The sequence below is a fragment of the Convolutriloba macropyga genome, chromosome 9, assembly GCF_964194025.1.
Source record: "Convolutriloba macropyga chromosome 9, txConMacr16.3, whole genome shotgun sequence".
Lineage (NCBI taxonomy): Eukaryota > Metazoa > Xenacoelomorpha > Acoela > Convolutidae > Convolutriloba > Convolutriloba macropyga.
Genome location: NC_134476.1, coordinates 57,230,615 through 57,247,745, shown reverse-complemented (window position 1 = coordinate 57,247,745; position 17,131 = coordinate 57,230,615). Strand labels below are relative to the sequence as shown.

Below are 17,131 nucleotides of genomic sequence, written 5' to 3'. Positions count from 1 at the left end.
ACGATTAAGTTTTACCCAGTCTTAATTATCACAAGGCTATTGTTCCTTCAGAACAACTAGTTACAAATGCCTATGAGTGCCAAGTATGAAAGTGTTTAGCAAATACCTACTAGATACCAGTTTAAGCTCTACTAACTTATAAGAAAAGGTCCAAAAAGAAAAAAGTAGTTGAAAATTTGCTAAGTTAATTTAACGAAAAGTATAGTTACCAGGGGTATACTAGTTTCAAACAATTATTACAATTTTCAATACCACGTGATCTGTTAACTCACTCCGCAATTTCGATAATCACGACAATATAACTATTTTCAGACTGATTTTGGTTACAAAAATTGGCTAAAATTGAGGCGTATATATACTACTTATCTATGTTTGGTCATGATAGTTGTCCTATTTTTACCAAATGTTCCGAATCTCTGTGTGAAAAATACCTTTTTGGGAAAAGTTTTCAGAAGGTCATTCATGACTTTGATAACTTAGGCCCCTAATTTGGGTTTCTAATCCAATATTACGTGGGTGAGAATTTCGGTGTTCAAACCATGCTATAATCTTTATCAGAGTCAATATTTACCTAACCAACCGTTCTCATCAGTTTAATTTTCTTTACCATTATTATCTTTGTACAGTTTGAAATTTAGAATTCGCTTTTGTGTTGGGAATAATTCAAGGTCAGTATTAATTTGGTTCTTTTCCGAAAAATGTTTAACTTTCCATTCCTACAGAGAGGGGAAAGTTTTGGATTTTCAGGTTCCTGTTAAATTTCCTTTTCTTCACGTTGAAACGACAAAAACTCCTGTCCTCGTGTTCAAAAACAATCTAAAGGATTTTTATAGCCCTTGATGACGTTCCCAGTAAGATATCTATGCGAAATGAACACATTTTGACAAGTTTTTGTTACTTAAACTGGTGATAGTCAGCACATTATAAACTAACGGCTCCTAAAAATGAGCACCTAAAAAGCCTCGAATAATGACCCAGCGTCTCCGGGCTGTAATGGGTAACCTCAAAATTATGCAGAGGGATCATAATTGAGGTAAACTTCAGAATTGTAAAGTTTTTTTTATCCAATTGGAACATTGGATAAATTTGTTTGTCAGAGCTCAGAAGAAAGTCAAGTGAGCCTCTTAAACTTTTGCACTCCAGCAGACTTTAAGTTAATGGTTCTATCAGCAGCTAATAATCAAAAAAATTGTTTATTAGCCTGCCTAAAAAGTTGAACATTCAATCAAGAAAGCTGTGGTCAATTTATTCAATTGGATCAGCACCGGACAAACAAAGATGCTTATAAACAGTTTCTAATGAAAACTTGAATAACAATTAATATATTTACTTACTTTAAGATTAGCCAAATTGATATTGAAGAGAAGCATGAAACGAAAACATTGATCTGAATTCAGAAAAATCCATCGTTTAATTTTATATACATTGCAATTTTCAAAATGAGAACAAATTGAGTGGTCATTGATTATACGTAGGTGGTCGCTTAATTGTTTTTAATTTGAATAAACATCATTTTGTTTAAAAATCCGATTGTTTTCTTTTGTTTCTTCAGCACAATTTTAATTTTCATGATGAATTATTGTGAAGAGCAAGCGTCAAATATTCTATCAAAATAAACTTTTCAAATTAACGAAACACTGCAGTTCATGTAAAATATATAGTCATTTCCGAAATCCAATTGCAGTTTAGATAAAAATTCATTCATTCCGAAATCAAATCCCAAAGAAAACTATTTATTCAAAACCAACGGATTTTGAAGTCAAAACCAATTTGGATAACCAGATCACATAAAAGATTAACTTCGTCTTCAGAAGAACTCTAGTACAACTGTTGGTCTGGGCTGGTGTTGAATTTGTGACAATTTTTACCTTAATCGCAAACTTAATGCACTCGAATAATTCTAATGTACATGACGTTGATTGTTGAGTAATTCGTAATCAGCAAAACAAAAACATTCGACGCTTGCAAAAAACAAACAATTTCCGCCATTTAATAGTTCGTTAAATTGCTCAACAAAACTTATCATCATCTTCCTTATCATAAACGTAAGGCGATCAGAAGATAAAACCGGAATGACAGCCAGAAGTCCCACAAACATCCGACCAACTCTCACGTCCAAAACCAAAACTGCCACCTCGAATATCAAAGTACAGACGAATATCTCGACCAAACCGAAAACAACAACCAAAAAGGGACTCCTTCAAGTACCAAAAAGCGAAGAGAAGGGAGGTGAAACTTCAAAGGGAACTGTTTCTTTTTTCTAAATTTTGAACATGACAGTCTTAACTTGTATGTTTTACCACTCTCTTCAACTTCTTGCGGTCCGATTCATTCAAATTCAATATTTTAACACCAGATATTTTCAGCACGCAAACTATTCTTTAACAAGGGTGAAAAGCGTGAGACCAGATTAAGTGCAGCCGTTATTAGCATATCTGTGAACCCTTAGCACTAAGTAATGTCTACCCCTAACAAGTAATAAGAAGAACATCTGAAACAGATCCCTACATAGAATGAAGAGAACAAACTAGGAGCAATCGGTAATGAACATAACGAGAGGACAGACAGTGCTACTCTCATGGAGGAACTCAACGCAATGTCAGCAAACAAAGACACACCCAAGTGCCAAATATGCAAGTGAGTCAAACAAATCATCAGTGACCAAACACCAAAAGGAGAACCAAAAATCTTCTCAATCCAACTTGAATTGATATTTTCCACCCTTAGTTTGGACCAAAGTTCTAGTTTTACAAACCACTCCGATAGCATTATTTTAAACAAGATCTCCAAGTCATTTTTAATCGACTGGTAAAAAAAACGCTAAAACTCGAAAGAAGGTTCAAAATGAATAGACGCAAGATAGTTGTGAATTTATCCAAGACATAGGCATTAAAGTTTTTGAGTAATTTAAAATCATTTCTTAATGAAGCTACAATCAAATCGCGCAGATTAATTTCAGACAAAATTTTGACCGGAGATGAATCGAAAATTTGCATTCGATACATTTTTGACTACAATTTGAGTAGTGAACTGTGATAGTAAACTTGGCACCTCTTCCCACTTTCAGCCAGTACTGTATGGGTACAAATGTGGTAGAGACTAAAGATGTGACCAGTGGAGAAGTGCTCTTCTGTCACAGTACTTGTTTCAACTGTCTCGAGTGTGGCACCAGTCTCGCTGACCAGAGATGCTACAGAGACCCATCTGATCCCATCAACTCAAGGCAATCACACTTATACTCTCAACTATTCTTTCGACTAATATCCGCTGTTTCCCTCAAGCAATTCTGACAAAATTATCAATATTGATATTTCCTTGTAACACAAACGAAATGAGAACACTATAATCGTGAAGAAAGCATGTTTTCAAACCATTTTTCAAAGAATTCAAATATTTAAAAACCATTGACAGGAAAAATAATAAAAGTTAATAAAACATGAACAAGGAGGCTCGGTAATGTGCGTTCGCACATGATGTTCCGACCCCACCCATCCACGTTTTGATTTATTAGTCTACCAATGAGCAAGAGAAAGAAAAGGTTCAAAAACTCTCATATCTTTCAGCAAACAATTAAGTGAAAAAATAAAGCTGGATTAGAAAGCCGATGAGACTGCGAGCCACACCCAAAAACAAATACTAGCAAATATTAATTATGACCAAAGCCCGATGAATATATTTAAAAAAAGGAATAACAAAATCAAAAACGAATCCAATAACACCCGATCTAAACAAATCAACCTGTACTTCCTTAGAAGTTCATTGTATAAGATATAAGACCTCTCAATAATGCGACTTGGTGACAGGCCAACAATAAAGAGCAAAAAGGGCAATGTTCAAAAATACAATTCTCGTTTTTGAAAAGAACCAATTTCAAACTGATTGAAACCACTTCGTATCAACTCGGCTCATTAGGAAGGCTAATTTATACGTGAAGCAATTGAGACTTGTCGTTATCCGTAATATGTTGGACGACTTCAAAACTAACAGCACCATTGGGCCTGCTCATTAGAGCGATAATGTGGAACGAAAACAGAAAACTCAGAATGAGCGAATATCCAAAAATCAAATTTTTGTAAAAATGCGTAGTACCAAAGCCAAGAAAACATTGATTTAATATAAAAGTATAACAAAGATTGGATCTTGGTCTACTGGGAAAAGGATTCGACATATCTTTACAGAGACCAAGCTACAAAATTGAAAGAAAAAGTATAAAAGTGACAAAGCTCAAAAATCAACCATTTTAGAAACACTTTCAAAGGTTCCAACAGCCCATAAGCTTTGAACTTTAAACAAAATCAGATCAATCCTCCGAAAAGCTCGGGAGTCCAGGTGTGCTTGTTAGTATTAAAGCCGAATCATAGGACGACAAAAACAGAAAATACGGATAAACTAGAAATTTCAAACAATTTATCGAAGCCACAGTGTAAGCCATTACATCTATAATACATTAAAAAAACCATTAGGAACTTTAAACTGAAATCAATTAAACGATTTGGTTGAGTCCCTTTTGATTTTAACTGGGTCTTCTAGGTAAGGCGTTTTTGTGAAAAAGACAACAAAAGGAACCACAAATACTGACCAGCATCAAAAACACATGATTCTTATGAAAACATATTTCTAAGCTCTATAGACCTCTGTTGATGACAAAGATAAAATGGAATAACAAAAATGTTTTCCTTAAAGAAAATAATTGAAAGTCTTTAAACCCTTTAAATATAAACTGAAACCAGGGAACAGATTCAGTTAAAGAACCGTGGAATCGTTCGAGCCCATTGATTGCCATAAATATACCGAACGACAACAAAAAAAAAACAGGCAAAAACAAAAACCCTAATAAATTTTGTGAGATCACGGATGCGCAGCCGTTAAAACTATAGGTTATTCCCTGATATCAGTACACTGATTCCTTTGCACAATTCTTCAATGTCAGTTGGAACTATCTTTAGTGTGATAAGTTGTAAAAAGAACAAACAACAACCCCAGATACAGGAAAATATGCAAATATTGGGAAAAAGAAAATTATTTTCTTAAAATAATTAATTGAAATTAATTAAAACTTTTAGCTCTGATCCAAAATCAGTCAAAAGATTCATTTAAACGTCTATAGAAGCAATTAGGGCTTTTGGTTAACAGGGATGTGCCGTATGAGAAAGAAAAGAACCACAATTATAGGCAAAGACACAAATCCAATGTTTTGAGTGAATTGCTTCGCAGTCGTTAAAACTACCAGCTATTCACGGAAGTCTTTAAAAATTTTTATTTTGCGCATTTGTTCAATGTCAATTGGAGCTATAATTCAAACGATTAGTTGAAAAGAGAATAAATAACTACCTCAAATACAGGAAAACATGCAAAAATTCACTTCATATCAAATTTCGTAGAAAGCCAAAAAACATTTTTTGAAAATAAAACCAATGTAAAGAGCATTTTTTTCTCCGCTTGCAATAAGTGCTGCACTGCACAACTTGAGACTAAGCTATATGTGGACAGAAATAAGATTAAAAATTGACAAAGTTCAAAACTTCGCTAATATTCTATTAAAACAAATACATTCAAAGTCATAAGAGGCATTAGATAATAACTGAGGTCATTGTATAAGCTCACCTAGAGCTCTTTATGAACTCATTGCAAAGTTTAAATAATAAGACGGAGTCATGCGTCTGCAAAAAGTATTACAAATGAATCCAAAGCAAAATGAAATCATTTAATTTTTACGAAAAAACATTTTCAAAGCCATAAAAACTATGAGCGTTTCTCTGAAGACAAATTATATTTTCATATGGCCTTATTTTGTTGTAAATAGGGTTAATTGGCATTGATTGGGCCGTGATTTGAAAAAATTCATGTCAGTAATCAACAAAAAAAAACAAAACTGCGAAAAAAATTTGAAAGACAGCGCCCTAATATAATCCGAATAATTATTGATCGTAAAAATCCATGATGAGTTGACTTCTAGCCCTGATTTTTCTCAGCGTCCAACAAAAACAATCAATTAGTCCATATGTTTGCAAAACAGATTAATTATTAAATGAAATATTTCAATAAACCACAAACAAATCATGCACTTTGTATAATTTTTAAGTTTATTTTTCAAAAATCCGGCCTAAATTTAATTCCAGCAAACTCCTACAGAAAGCAGAGGTACAGCTGTCTCAGGAGTTTTAAGATTGTGGCAGCAGATGTTAGGTCCCCCCTTCCTGCAAATTTAAAGGAAGTAGGAAACAAAAGCTTATTTGGAGCCATTTTTTAGTTAAAAAGTCTCATATTCGAAGCAAAATTTATCAAAAATATTAATAAAAAATCTCGATTAAAACAAATAGCCGAACCTTCTCTATCCTTAACCGAAAAACCAATAACATTGTTTTAGCAAAATTAATGAAAATTTGGTCTAACATTGCGGAAAATATGCATAAAAACAACGCAATTCACTCTACTTTTCTCAAAAGTTTAAACCTCGATAACTTCCCGTAAAACACGAAAACCAAAAAAAACTTTTAAATTCTCTATTCTACGCTGGACGAGCTTTCTAATGATACCAGTCTCAATTCTCTACGATGAATATATCGATCGGCCAAAATTGTCTGAACAAAAAAACCATTTGAGTATATAGTTCCTCCCCCCACATGTGGGTCGGAACAATAAAAACTGTCAAGATTGATTTCTCGCCAATATAGTCTGTGACCATAGTATGCCTGACCAGAGCAAGCGGCTCGAATGTCAAACTCTGCCGTTGCGGAATGGGATTTCCCTAAGAATGGATTAAAAATTGGTTATCATTCCCGCCCCACAATATCAGCACTAAAAACAAACCGATTGACGTCGTACAAATTGCTTTGGAACAACAGTTTAGGCAATTTAATTGAAGGGCTGTCCCATAAATATTGTTTTGCCTATGGGTGCAAAAACTTCTTTACACGTTGGGGTTTGAACCCTCGAGCTCCACTGTCCTCAAAATACAAATTCACCACTCAACTATCATGCCCTTGAGTTTTACTAAATTTCTAGTTTAAAAATGTCTCTATTTGATCTTGTATTTATAACAAAAAAATGTTTTATATCAACAAAGCTGAAATCACTTGGCATCTAAACACTCCTTAAGAAATAGGTCTCTTTTCAAATCCCACTTGAAGCTTTAAAATCAATCGAGAAAAAATCACCTAAAATGAATAAAACAGCTAAAAAAGCTCAACACACTCACTGTCAAAAACCATCAAACTTCTATTAAAACCAACTAGAAACTAAAGAAAGTTGTTTGAACAGTGAGTTGAACAAAACCCACTCCTTTCGCTCCGCTCTTCAATTTTGTTCACCAAACAAACAACTCGAATTTTTTGAAACCAACTGAATTGCCTGCTTCAAACATAACCGAATAAGGTCAGAAGAACTGCTCTCGAACGACTAGAGGGAGCTCTAACCTAATAAACCCTGCATGTCGGGGGGATAACAAAAATTATTATTGGGGCTTCAAATGAGGTCATTATAATATACCACTATAGTCACTAATAAAGTTTTAAGTGAAAAAATTACACCAAATTCTGCGCAATTTTCATTTGACTTTCAGTAGTGAACTGCCGTCACTTGATTTCAGCTGCTTAAAAGTGTGAATGAGACAGAAATTTAAATCACGCAAGAATAGGTCAAAGGCGCAGAAGTCACTCGAAAAGTCAAATCGGTCAAGCATAAATATTGCATAAAAAACACCAACACGTTTACAATAATTGCTTCAAACTTTGTTCGCGAGAAATTAAAAATTCACTCCAATAAAATTGGTTAAAAAGACTTCTCCAATTCTCTTCGAGTAGTAAAAATAGCGCCCAATTACTAAAGACGTTCTTTGAATTGTAAAAAAGAAAGGGCGTCAATACAAGTCAAATTTTGTGAATTGTGAAAATATGCCCGCTATGACAGACGGCTGAGATTAGGTCAGATATTCAAAACTTCTTTCGCTTAGCAAAAATTAGCTCGCACGGCAATTTTTCTCATTTTAACTTTTAGATCAACATGACGCCTGAACATATAGTACTTCAGGGCCTCAAAAAAATAAAACCTCAAGAAAAAACCGATACTCCTCTTCAAGTCGACGAAGAGAAGGCCAACGGACAATAGCTCGCTATTGCAGCTATTAAAATTTGTTTGAAACGTAGTCGAACTGGGTAATCCAAATAACAATTTTCCAGAAATAATAATTTACAGCTTCTTCAGTCTTTCTAAAAAATGCTACTCAAATACAATCATTATTGATATTTAAAAAATCTGAGAACTAAAACGTTCAACATTAAAAAAAAATTGATGACATCAAAGTTTCGGGACTTTGAATAGCGTACAATGAATTCAATCATGTTTACGCGAGAACTTTGTACATCTAAGTACAATAAGGGAAACAGTGATCTAGCCTATCTCTTAACTGTGTACTGGTGGTGTAGGTACTGCTTACAGTGCTACTCTGGTGGATCTCAAACAGTGCCCAGACTGTGTTCAGCCTGCTCTCTCCCTTTCAAGTCCGACTTCATCTCCCTCCCCAATAACAGGGGACACTTCCACCCCTCCTGCCTCAACTGTGCTCTGTGCAGAGTGAACTTAGTGGACAAACCAATGCTATTTGACAAGACTAAAGGCATCCTCAAGTGCAGTCCGCCTTGTGATTTGTTCCTCACATAATAGACTGTTATATTTAGAAAACACTTTTAGCATTCCATTTTAGTAATGACTTTTTCCATTCAAAATTCGCAGAGTGAAAATAGAGGAGTAGATAACTTCAAAATCAACTTAACGCGCCATGAAGTGTGAACTACTATACTCTTAATATAACTGACATCTCTCAAACTTGCAGAAACACAGTAATCTTTGATGTCATAGCAGTAGTAATCTTGAGACTGACATTTTGAGGAACTCTCCAAACAGGATTTGTCCTCTAGGACAAAATTTAATAGCATTTTCGGCATCTCCCTCTTAGATTCGCCACACCTAATTAACATGAAGCCGTGAATCATGAAATATCAAAATTAACATCCAAGAAAATAGATGTATGCTGCTGGTGAAGCGTTCATATGGCAGTTGATATGGCACTTTGAAAATAACATTAAATCAATACTGATTAACATTAATGCATAAAACATCTGCATATCGATTATTTAGAGACTCTTACCGACAGATAATATCGGCAAAAGCATCAACAGGAGACTAACTATTGACCGCAAGTTAATATTAACGTATCTGCTATTTTTTCTCCCAAAATGATGCAAGTAATGAGTTGTAAAATTGTTGCATCGCATTGCCTGGTTTCCATCGCAATGGCTCTGATTTATACCTAGAGCAATTGGAATAGTTGCCCTATCAAAAAAAGAAATGCTTATTTAAAATGATCAATAGTAATCTTGAGACAAAAACATTTTGGGAAACTCGCCAAACAGGATTTGTCCTCTAGGTCAATACTTAATAGCATTTCCGGCATCTCCCTTATAGATTCACCATGCCTAGATAACATGAAGCCGGGAATCATGAAATATTAAAATAAACGCCCAACATGAATAACAAAGATGATGCTGGTGAAGTGTTCATATGACAGTGGCAATTTGAAAATAACATTAAATCAATAACAATTAGCATTAATACATAAAACATCTGCATATTGACTATTTAAAGACAGATATTATTTACAAAAGCATCAACAGGAGACACTTACCGACTGCAAGTTAACATCGATGTATCTGCTGTTTCTTCTCCCAAAATGATAAAGTCTTGAGTTAGAAAATTGTTGCATTGCACTGGTTTTCATTACAATGGCGCAGCTTTTCACATAGAGCAATTGGAAGAGTTGCCCTATCAAAAAATGCTCAATTAATACAATCATTAACTGGTGCATGATAGACTAAAACAGGCAGAGAAAAAAGTACCGATTACTTAGAGAAAAGAAATCCAATAACTTAAATTTCTTATAAAAAGAAATCCAATTACTTACATTTAAGTTTTTATATCAGAAGGATACAACTCAAATTACAAATAAAAATCAATCTTACACAAAAGTCAAGAAAAAAACAAGCGGGCTCACCTAGTACCGAGTATTGCACATAAAGTTTCCTCATTAGCATTGGAGGACATGTTATCACTATCACGATCGGCCGAGAAGCAATAACATTGTAAAATAAAACAGCATTTTGAAAATAACATGCTTTTAATTCCAAATACCTCGAGGGAAAAAAACGCCAAATGGATTTTTTAGAACGCTGGCTTTCACTAGATTTTCAAAAATAAAAACAATATTTAGGCTTTGGTACGACAGCGAACCAGTTACCATCTCTTTTTGATATTAACAATTATAATGATTATTTGTTGAGACGACTGGAAGGAATGATTCCACCAATTAGAAAAAAAACCTCAATTTTCATGAAAAATTTCTTTGAATCTAATTTTCGTAAACTATTCAATTGCTGATTCCATATGGATATATTCTTTCAAAAGCAAAAAAAATTACACACTGCCCACAAACCATTAGAAAATGAGTGAAGCATACATTAAAATAAAGCTAAAATCAATTTAAATATGAAAAATTAGTTCAATATTTTGAGTTCTTCAAAAGGTCCTTTTACTGTAATTCAATTTGAACTTAAAAATCTTTTTGAGCGTTCCCCAGCGACAATCATTATCTGACGGCAAATTAATATTCCAAAAGTATAATTGCACGCTCCGGTATTCTGGTTTTCAAAAATTATATATTTACTAATTTTCGGGTCGTTGGATCTCCGGCAGTGCAATAACGAAATTCATTGCCTGTTTATAGCCAAAACAAAAATTATGACAATAGACAAACTTGAAATTAAACCCGACCAAAGATATTGAAAAGATGACCAGATAAAGATTTCACTGTCAGTAAAAACAAAGGAGGAGTAAGAGGAGGAAATTCACAAAGCCATGAAATCACTTATGGCACTAACTATTTAAAAGATTTCAGAAAATAAAATTGTGCATTATACTGTTTTTACTGAGAAAATTAAAACAATCAAACAAATGAAGAGCAAAAAAATCTAATTTTAAAAAGGCAGTACTTTGCTTTGCTAATGGTTATCAATTCAATAAAAAAATAACTATTGCGAAAATTTAATCTGATCTGTAATTCATTAAACAAATCAATATTTTTAACTGTTTAATTTTCTGGTAACCGAAAAAACTTTGAAAAAAACCATCGAAAAACCAAAAACAATGATAACATGAAGACGAAAAAGACTGAAAATACTCCTTTCCTTAAAACAATGAGATCAAATTTTCATTAAAATGGTCTGCAGGTGTTAAAATCTGTAATAATTTAACAAATATTATTCTTTTTTGATTCTTACTTTAAATTCTCCTAACTTATAAAATAAGCTCAGTTTTCATGAATTGCCTTTGTTTTTTTTTTCTGAAGACAGTTTTTAAAAATCTATTTAAAAATGTTTGCCAATTTTTTAATTAATAATTTAAGCTCATAAACCTGTTTTTTTAAATACAACAACTACTTAAAACATTCCGCTGGTTTAGTAGAAATTATAGGAAACAATTAATGCAAAAATAATCAACATGGCTACTAATATCAGTAAAGGGGCTAATATCAGCTATATAAAGAGTATCAGTAAAATTTTTGGTAAATTGAAAAGTCTAATTTGCTTTGAAACCAATTAAAAATAGTTTTAAATGAATAGGTTGAAATCTGCTTCTCACAGGTTTTCATATGCGTACTTTTTTCGATTTGGTCTGGAGAAAAAACAAGCCTCTCAAAATATTCCGCCTTTATGAAGAAATGTTGCAACAAACACTAACCGATGTCAAAAAAACTGCACAGTATTTTTTTAAAAAGTAATGTCGAAACCACCTCGAATCCAGCAGACTGTCAGAACAGCTTACTAAAAATTGACTTCCAATACTTAATTGTCATAACTTGTTATATAAGAATAGATACGACTCATAAATTGAAAAAAAACACCAGAAAACAAAAATTTCTTTTGAAGAAAAACATTATAAACAGCTCGATCAACAGTACCACCTATTACTCAGAAATTCCATAGCAGTATTTCAACTTTGAGTTGAAGTTAACATCTAAAATTGAATCGAATTATGTGATATTAGAAAATGATAACTTAGATAATTGTGCTATAAAATTATAATTGGGTGAAAAGTGAACAAGACGGCAGGCACAACTCATTGTCTGCCACAGAAAGTTCCCATTTTTGTATCTTACAACATACCAATGCATCCTCACTGCTTTTCGTAAACTACCAGCCAATCAAGTATTTTAGCAATATCGTTTTAACAGGTTGCAAAACCTTTTTGGCAACGAAAAAGCAAGTCCCTTAAAGGTTCAAAATCCTTTTGACATATGACAATCACTCTACATTAGCAGTTTGTATAGCTCCTCTTTTCCACTTTTCAGACTTTCGAAAACTAGCAAAATCAGAGATGATTGCAATTGTTTCTCAAGAGAAAGACCAACGTTGCAACCCAGAAAATAACAAAATAAATCCTAATAGAAGTGCCTTTTCTCAAAAACATTTAAAACGACAAGATATACAAAACGAAACATGAGAACAAGCAAATGATGACTCGATGGTATTTGTATTTCAGCTGTAATTGCAACTTTTGTTTGAAGAAACAAACCGGTTTTCAAAAGCAGTATTTTTGGTTCAAACATTAAGTCGTAGTGTCTGTACGCACAAGAAATTTTGAAAGCTACTTTTGGAAACTTCGCAGCTTTTTTCAATGTTGTTTGTTTATACATACTTGAGAACAATTTATTATTATTATTATTGTTCCGACCCTCTTGAGGGGGGAGGAACTATATACTCAACTGGGTTTTTTTTTTGTTCCGTGAATTTTCGCCGCTCGATATATTCATCGTAGAGAGTTGAGACTGGTATCATTAGAAAGCTCGTCCAGCGTAGAATATGGAATTAAAAAGATTTTTTTAATTTTCGTTTTCTACAGGGAGTTATCGAGGCTTAAACTTCTGAGAAAAGAAGAGTGAATTCACGTTGTTTTTATTCACATTTTCCGGAATTTTTGCCTAAATTTTCGTCAATTTTGCTAAAATTTGTTATAATTTTTAAGAATAGTGTCGTTGATTTTATTTTTGAAGACGAACAAGCATTTTGATTGTTTTGATTTAATTTTTTGGTCAAAAAATCTGGATAAACATTTCAAAATTTAGCCTTTTTCATCAACAACAGCACGAAATAAGCTACTTTAGTCCACTTTGATTAAGTTTGCCTACAGTACACCCCCAAACAGCACTCATACAATCTTTGTAGTCTCAGAGGGCGGCTATTTCTACTTCAGAGTCCGCAGAGAGTGCCTTGTAGTTAAAACTTTGCCGTTTTTTGCTAACTTTACTCGTTGATTATCAAAAATGCAAAATTTATTTTGAGTTTCAACTCAGAAATTATCTATATCTACAACATTCGAAAAATCAATTGTTCTTAACGGACAATAAGTATTAACAGGGGTAGTTTCGGGCCATTCTTGGACTGTTACAATCCAAAAAAATCGGGTTGTAATCAGTCGGTCTTTTTTTATAAAAAAAAAAGACTTTTTTTTTAATAATAAAGAACAGAACATATCAAATCAAAGCTCAGGAGTGATAGGTCCAACCAATTCGCTTGCTAAACAGCTCCAGGCTAATGCATTTAGTTTTTTAATTGAAAGTTTATGGTCGTTTCTTTTTTAAAAATAATTGACTTTTCAATAAATAATGGCTTAATTAACTTTTCCTCTATTTTTTTCTTAATTTGTTCAACTTCCAGCTTAGTGTCAGCAAAAAAAGACTGCTTCTTCTTTCTACTGAGTTAACATTTACTCTCGGTTGCAGTTTTAAGCTTGAAATTATTGTTTTCTGGCTTTGATACTACAAGATTTTAGATTTTTGTTTGTTTTGATATTTGCCAGTTTTTCACGTTTTCTAATTTTGTCACATTATCACATTATTGACAGTTCTCATGTCACCTTATTAACATTCAAATTAAAGCACAATTGAACATATTAAAATCCTGAAAGATATAAATCATCGTTTTAATGGCCTCGACGCCTCTTTCTTGAAGAAATCAATTGAATTTTTTAATTTTGTCTTAACTGTCATTTATACTTTGTCGTTTCGGTCGTATGAAATTTCCTGTATAGTGATAGCTTTCATTGGCTTTTTATGGAAGAATAGAAAAACCGATATTCTGATATTAGCAGATAGCTGATGGCTTTTATGACTTTCAAACCCATCGTTTTCCAAAATTAAAAAAAAAAAACTTTTTTAACTTCGCAATTTTGTTCTTTTTATGTTTCTTTTTGTTACCTAATCTCGTTAGTTGATTACAGGTCAAATATGACATTATGGGTGTCAAGGGAATAAAAGGGATTGGTGTCCCAAAATCTTTTTTTTTAAGATTTTGTTATGACCTTACTGGCTTCGACACCGCTTTTTCACAAAAAAAAATTAAATTAATTTGATTTTTGTCATATTTGACGTTCTTTTTGTAGATGCAAGAAATATTCTGGATAATTACAGGTCTCGAGTTTTTCCTTTTCATGAAAAAACGACGATATTTAAATAGCTCTTTTTGTAATTAATGCCTTTCATGACATTGAATGTAATTTTTGTTTCGAAAAAAAAATTAAAAGTATTACATACTTTAGCACTTCGCTTTTTTGTCTACTTGTTACCTAGTCTTACTAATGAATGGCCACGTACTACATTATAGCTGTTTGAAGAAGGCGCAATCAAATATATTTTGAGTGCCAAAATTTGGCTTGACGGTTTTGACAGCGTTTTCTGGCAAGTTTCAATTGAAATTTTGTTTGTTCTTTGTTGTTCTTTTTAGCCGCTCTAAAAAATGAATAAGGTCATGTCCTAATGCCCTTCTATAGAAGCAGTGGTAATCGCAAATTTGTGGTAATATTAATTTATTCCTAATGGTATTTATTACTTTGAAGTTAATTGTTTCAAAAAAATAAGTTAATTTTTTTTACTTTTCTGTTTTTGTTCTTTTTTGTATAATTGTTACCAAACCTTTTTATGGACTGGTCGCATATGTTTTCTGGTGATTTATAAGTTATTTTTGTTTAGTTTCAGGTTTATCTGGCGGTATGTTGACTTTGTTATTAAATTTAGTTTTTAAGAGGGACATAAATTTTTTGATGTAATTAATGTTTGTTGTTGTTGTTGTTTGATTTTGCTGTTCGTTTTGACTCGCTTTCTTAATATTGACATATTACAGCAATCTAATGCATCAATTTTTACTCCACTGAGTTATTTGTTTTGGAGGTTATCTTATCGTTCATACAGAATTTTTTGAAAAAGACTTGGGCTTTTTTGGGATTCGCAAAAAATAATTTTTGGGTTTTTCTATCTGTTCCTCATTTGGTAGACAATTATGGAAAATTGTGGATGGCCGGGGTCGGAGCTTATTTTATCCAGCTGCCTAAATTATCTTTCCAAAAATCAGCACAACACAGAATATATATTGATGTATGTTGAGAGCATATCATTGATATGAGAGACAAGTCGACTTTAAGAGTCGTGGCAACACTTGGAGAAGAAATACTTATACTTTCCGGATTAGAGGCATGAAATCTGAATTTGTCTTCGCCCGCCTGTTTTCAATCAACTTTCAAATTCGTATATAATCAAAATTCTATAAGGATTCAAAATGAGAGAACAAATTCACTGTAGAAGAAACGGTTTCTAAATACGCAAGTGTTGACCAAACAATGTTCCATTATTTTTTTTTAATTTTAGAGCTCGTGAGTTTAGCTACGTGAAGCCAGAATCAATCACGGGATGCAGTCTTTACGATCTAATACACCCTCATGACATACACACACTCACACAGGCACACCAAACATGTTAGTGCAAGCTTCTTCCATAACCCACCGAAATAATTCAACCAATAAGTTGAACCATCCAACTGCAATTATTTACTCATTACGGATAAATTAAAACCATCAAAACACCTCAACAAGAAATAGAATGTGAAACAGGAAAGTAGACACTTAAGGGTTTCAAACAAACGCTCCAACAACTAATACAATTAAGTCAAGAAATTTGATAACTATTGGCCAAATTTGTCTTTAGGGATAAATTGAACGTCAACTTTCGCTTTAAAGGCATGCACTCTCCTTATTACTTCGATCAAAAGGCGACATAATTTCCCAAAAAAAATTAAGAGAATGGCAACATTATGACTTTAATACCACAAAAAAAAACTTTGAAACACGCCCTCTTTTGTCACTAAATGTGCTTTCAGTGTTATCGAAGCAACAGAGCGAAACAAGTCAATTTTATCGAATCATTACAAATAACATCAACACCCCCCACCAAAACAACAACATTCTACCCAACTCTGTACAACCATACACTTGGGTTCACTCTCAATTCTCTCTCATGGCCCAGAACACTACCCAGACTACTGGAGCCATAACCCATAACAACAACAATAACAACAACGACAATACCATAAACAGCTCAGCAATTTCCACTGCCTGTCATAATCATAATAACTTTTTTACTCAACCAGTTGCCCCTGCACAAAACAACTCGGCAACGCTTACAAACAACACCCAACACAAATCTCAACAGAGCAAGTTGGATTTATTGTCTCTGAATAACAATTCAGGCCGAAGCAGTAGCAGTAGTGCTAACAATGTCAATGTGGCTACAAATGGAATGATAATAGCAGTGCATTACGTAATAGCAAACAGTCCTTCAATGCTTGTAACTTCACCACTTGCAGTAAATATGGAAGGAATTTCAGCTGCATAATTTCCCTTTTCACTTCAATTCACAATGCATATTTCACCTTATGATGACATATTTCACTTGAATTCTTAATCACATTCTTTCAAGGAAGTTATCATTAGACTCTAATTTTTCTATTGACAATTAGCAATATCTTTCTATTGACAATTAGTTATCAAACAGAGATATTTTCAGCAAGCAGGCTCTAAATTTACCTCGCAATTGTAAACGTCGATTATTACATAATATTCTTGCATTTAAAGATCAGTTCGTTTTAAATCAAGCCACATAACTCAGAGCCCAAGCTCTGAGTAGTGGGGAAAAGGGGCCCCGTGCACAGCACCCCCCTATTTCACCCCTAAAAATACCCCACCTGTTTTTTCT

General features: G+C 33.2%; 2 protein-coding genes across 3 annotated transcripts in view; both read left to right on the top strand.

The window, feature by feature from the left end:
• The window catches only part of LOC142345885 (protein trachealess-like), a 76,409-nt gene extending 59,533 nt beyond the window's left edge, over window positions 1-16,876 (top strand). For both annotated transcript variants that reach the window (XM_075398321.1, XM_075398320.1), the window contains exons 10-11: window positions 15,749-15,855; window positions 16,257-16,876. In XM_075398321.1, coding sequence (XP_075254436.1) covers window positions 15,749-15,855; window positions 16,257-16,771 — 622 coding nt within the window. In that variant the 3' untranslated portion in view covers window positions 16,772-16,876. The remainder of the gene's footprint in view (window positions 1-15,748; window positions 15,856-16,256) is intronic.
• Window positions 2,109-8,707, top strand: LOC142345886 (zyxin-like). Its single transcript, XM_075398322.1, has 3 exons — window positions 2,109-2,637; window positions 3,068-3,223; window positions 8,424-8,707. The coding sequence occupies exons 1-3, from the start codon at window positions 2,579-2,581 to the stop codon at window positions 8,656-8,658; spliced, it is 450 nt and encodes a 149-aa protein (XP_075254437.1). The 5' UTR covers window positions 2,109-2,578; the 3' UTR covers window positions 8,659-8,707.
• Window positions 16,877-17,131: the final 255 nt, after the last annotated feature.